This window comes from Poecilia latipinna, unplaced genomic scaffold, assembly GCF_001443285.1.
Source record: "Poecilia latipinna isolate Pla-1442-1.1 unplaced genomic scaffold, P_latipinna-1.0 Scaffold4042, whole genome shotgun sequence".
Lineage (NCBI taxonomy): Eukaryota > Metazoa > Chordata > Actinopteri > Cyprinodontiformes > Poeciliidae > Poecilia > Poecilia latipinna.
In genome coordinates this window covers 19,871-24,493 of record NW_015116658.1, presented here as the reverse complement: position 1 = coordinate 24,493, position 4,623 = coordinate 19,871, and the positions used below count along the sequence as shown (strand labels likewise).

At 34.8% G+C, this 4,623-nt stretch overlaps 1 protein-coding gene across 1 annotated transcript in view; it reads left to right on the top strand.

The window, feature by feature from the left end:
* Positions 1 to 3,626, top strand: part of LOC106942104 (C-type mannose receptor 2-like) — a 7,478-nt gene extending 3,852 nt beyond the window's left edge. The window contains exon 2 of the mRNA XM_015025284.1: positions 3,283 to 3,626. Coding sequence (XP_014880770.1) covers positions 3,283 to 3,626 — 344 coding nt within the window. The remainder of the gene's footprint in view (positions 1 to 3,282) is intronic.
* The last annotated feature ends 997 nt before the right edge of the window (positions 3,627 to 4,623 follow it).

Genomic DNA, 4,623 nt, shown 5'->3' with positions numbered 1-4,623 from the left:
ATGTTATTTAAAACCTCATTTATTAGAGAACGATGCAGCCTCAAATCTGCTGTCGTCTGCATGTAAGTGTGAGGTCAGTGCTGTAGGTCAGTAGTTTGATGGTCTGATGGACTTTTATCTGGTTTTAATAGAATTACTACAGAACATTTTCATTATACTGGGACTTTAACTTTGTAGTGAATAAAATGTAATATTTTCTAATTTGTTTTATTTGAATTTTTCTAGTACATCTTGTATCTTTACAGACAATTGTATTAATTAAAGCTCTTATTAATCTCAAACAACATAAAATCTAGATAGGTGCCCTTCAGGGACAATTTCTTCAGATAAAAGTTTTTACATTTTATCTGAAAAAAGCTGTATCATCGTCCGTCTGTCGGTGTGTTCCTTCCCTCTGCCACCATTTTCCACTAAGTTCACTTCCTGTTTAGTCATAACCCTTCATAATCTCCTGTCCACTCAAAGCCCCACTGCTGCCTCCACCCTCACATGTTACTAATGTAAACTTCCCCCAGTCAACCAGGAAACAAGCCAAGAATAAAAACTGTTTTTCATTAAAATGTATTTTTAATTGAATACCAAAATGATATCCTTATTATGTGAAAATGTAGATGTATATTTATTTATCATCTTAACTTCTCCTAGCAGTGGTTCCCAAAGACTTTCTGGGACCCCTATGGATTACAATAAAATCCCCCTCAAAACAGAAAAAAAAGAATCACCTGGGCACACATCGTTCAACCAGACATAAACCTAAACTCATATTTTGTTTTCAAACTCCACTGAAGTTTAATTTACTCTTTAGGTTGCAACAAAACACTTTGAAACACTTTTGTGTAACTGGTTTTCTTTTTCTCAGTTCTATACTGTAGAAGTTTTCTTTGCTGTCAGTGTTATTTCAAATATATTTATTTTTTTATTTGTAACAATATTCAACTTTGCTATCATCAGTACCCTACCTATAACAAAAGCCTCTGTGAAAAATGGGGTTAAAACATGAACAGATCCCTGAGAGGATTTGTATTTATCTATTTTTTTTCCATTCATTGAGGCCCCCTGCAATGACACTGCACCCCCCCAGGGGGCGCACCACATACTTTGAGAACCACTGCCCTATGGTATTTCATAATTTGTTTTTATGGCAAAAATGGGATTCTTCCTGGTTTGAATATTTAAAAGAGAAATATTCGAATAGCTTCTCTTCAGACACGTGTGTCTGAAACACAACATTTATTACTGATTCAACAAAAAAGATGAATGATGTTCATCCTTTCTATTAACATCACTTGTGAAAAATTATCTAATGTTATTTCTCTGTCCAGTGGAGGGAGAGCTGCAGCTTTTCACTGTTTAAATGTTCTTCATCCAACAGAGACAAACTGCTGGAGGAAAATAATTCATCTGACAGCAAAGATGCAGTGGAGTCTGATTCTGCTCTTCCTGATGGGTAAGTTGATCTGAAACACAACTAGACTCTCTGGTTTCTGTCACATTACCCAGAGTTGGACTCTGAGGAGATCTGGATGACTTGTCACACAGAAATTAAAATGAGAACACCTGTTTTGTTTTTGCAAAGACAAAGTGATTTAAGCTAGCAGTCATTATTTAGTACTAAATAAAAAACGTGTCATATTTCAGCTCAGTGTTGTTTCATGGACTGTCAGCTCTATCAGTTTCTCTACATTAATGAGAATAAGACCTGGACTGAAGCTCAGCAGTACTGCAGAGAGAAACACACTGACCTGGTCACAGTGACTAACATGAAGGACATGAAGAGACTCATCAACATCTCAGCTGGAGTGGAGTTTAATGAAAGTGAGACAAACTGGAACGATGGAGAACCAAATGATGGAGGAGGAAGTCAAGTAATATATCAGAACTGTGTGATTGTGGATAAAAATCTCAAATGGATAGACACTGAGTGCCAAAGTTCAAATCATTTCCTCTGCTATAATGGTGAGAATATTAATCTATTTATGAATTATTTTTATATGTTTTTGTCCAAACAAGATGAATATAAATGTGTTTGATTACTTCACAGAAACTAATACAACCCATAAATACCACTTGATTAAAGAGATGAAGACCTGGCAGGAAGCTCAGAGTTACTGCAGAGAGAAACACGCAGACCTGATCAGTGGAACGAAGCAGCTACAGGATGAAGAAGTGAAGAAATTGATTAAGTCTAATGATCCCACATACATTGGTCTGTTCAGAGACACCTGGAGGTGGTCAGATGGAAGCAGTTTCTCTTTCAGACACTGGAATCCAATATTTAACAATCACAATCCCAACAGTGGTCAATGTGCCATGACTAAGTTTGATGGTGAAGGCAGATGGACGAATGTGAACAGTGATAATAAAAAAACCCTTCATCTGTTATGATGGTGAGTTTTTAGTTAAAATATAAGTTTACAGTGAATGGTTTTCTAATTCATGTTGTAAGTTTTAATTCTTGCATGTCACAGATAATGTCATTGCATCAAACAAAAACCTCAACATTTGATCAGTATCAGAGACACATAGTACATTCACATTTACTTTAATTAGTTTTTTGGGTTAAAAGTACCTTCAGTAGTAGTTTTAAACCCTAATATATTGTAATTTTACTTGAGCTATATTATTATAAAATAATATTATTCTCTATAGAGTAACATTTGTTGATATTCATTGAATAAAGGCCAAACATATTTTAAAAACTCTCTGGACCCAGAAACAAACCTGCAGTTCCTGTTCCAACACAAACTCTATTGTTCTCATGTTATTCTCCACCTGCTGAGCCATTTGGACGTCAAGTTAAAATACAGTGAACCCTGGAAGTACTTTACCTATTTATAGCATATTGTGTATATATTTCCTACTGTTGAAGTATTAGTTTATATGTTGAGGAAAATTGATTTAGAAATGTGTTGTTTCTAATCTATTTTATACATTTGGATTATTTTAATTATTTTTGTCTTCAAAATATGACAATTTGCACACACCTTTATATTTTTGCTAGTATCATGACATCATCTTGAAATGATAAATCAGATTTTATGATCAGTTACTCAGTACTAAAGTATCCTTTTTATCAAATCTTTACTCTTGAGTCATTTCTTAGGCAACTTCTTTTCATTTTACTTGACAATAATTCATTTGAAGTAGTGCTGCTCCTACTGGAGGACATTTTTTATTTACTCTACCACGTCTGGTTTAGGACCAAAGACATAACTGTTGTTTTTGTTAAATTAGTTTTTTACCATGACTGTGTAATGTTTGTGTTGATCAATTCTGTGACAGATAAATTGATCCTGATCAAAGAGGCGATGAACTGGGAGGACGCCTTGACCTACTGCAGAGGTCACCACCATGACCTGGTCACCATCACCAACATGGATGAACAGAAACAGATCCAGGAGAAAGTCAAGGAGGCATCGACTGATTATGTCTGGTTGGGTCTGCGGTTCAGCTGCCGTCTCAGTGTGTGGTTCTGGGTCTGTCCACCGACTGGTTATGAGAACAAAACCTCAGCTGGACAGACGAGTGACTGTCACATGTATGGAGCCATGGAAACGGGAGGAAAACATAAGTGGTTCCAAAAAAATGGCACAGAAAAGTTTAATTTCATCTGTTCTACTAAATGAAACGTTTTCTCCCTTTTGCTGAACTTGTTCTGATTCTGTATTTGATTTCAGACATTTCTAAAATAATATTCATATTCTTTAACTGAAGTCAATCTTGCTGCGTTTCTTTTTGATTAAGGAAACATTTTCACTGTGTTTGTTTAAGGATTGGGAAAAATTACTTGTTAGTCAGACACCAGCTGACTAATTTTGAATCTGTAAGTGAATTTGTTTCTCTAAAAATACTGTTAGACTTTTGAATCATATTACAGAGACACTATTTTATTTCTGCTTTATTATTGTGAAAGCTTCTGAATACCTGATGTTTGTTATATAAAAATTTAAATGTAAAACCTGGAATTATGCATCATGTCAAGGCAGATGGAAGAATGAAAACCCTTCATCTGTTCTGATGGTGAGATTTTCTGACAAACACTCATCATGTATCAGAACCACATTTCAAAGATCTATGTTTTATTTATACCTACTTGTGTGCTCTTGATTTAATAAAGTGTTTCATAGTTTATTTTACATTTATGACTGTTATCTCTCAAATATTCTTTACATCTTTATAACAAATAAAGTGTGAAATCAATTCATGACACGTACATATGTGTAGTAAAATAAGGTTTCAGGTGGATCCAGGAGAAAGTCAAGAACAGATCGACTGATCATGTCTGGATGGGTCTGAGCTTCGGTTCCGGTTCTGTAAGGAGAATCCTAATTTTGAAGGACAATTGTGACATTTCTGCAGCCAGGAGACAACAACTGAGAGGAATTGAATTTAATTAAAACAAAACAAAAAAAAAAAAAAAAACTGCAACCCAACCAAAGAAAACATGCAAAGCAAATGAACAAAAAGCAAGACGAGCAAAGCACGGAACAAACTAAATAAACCAAATCATGCAAGCAATTGACAAATTAAACCTACATGCAAAGAAAGAAAAGAAAAAAATACAAATTGTAAATAAACGTACTGAAAAATAGGGGGACTCACCATAAACGGTTGAACCCTGGC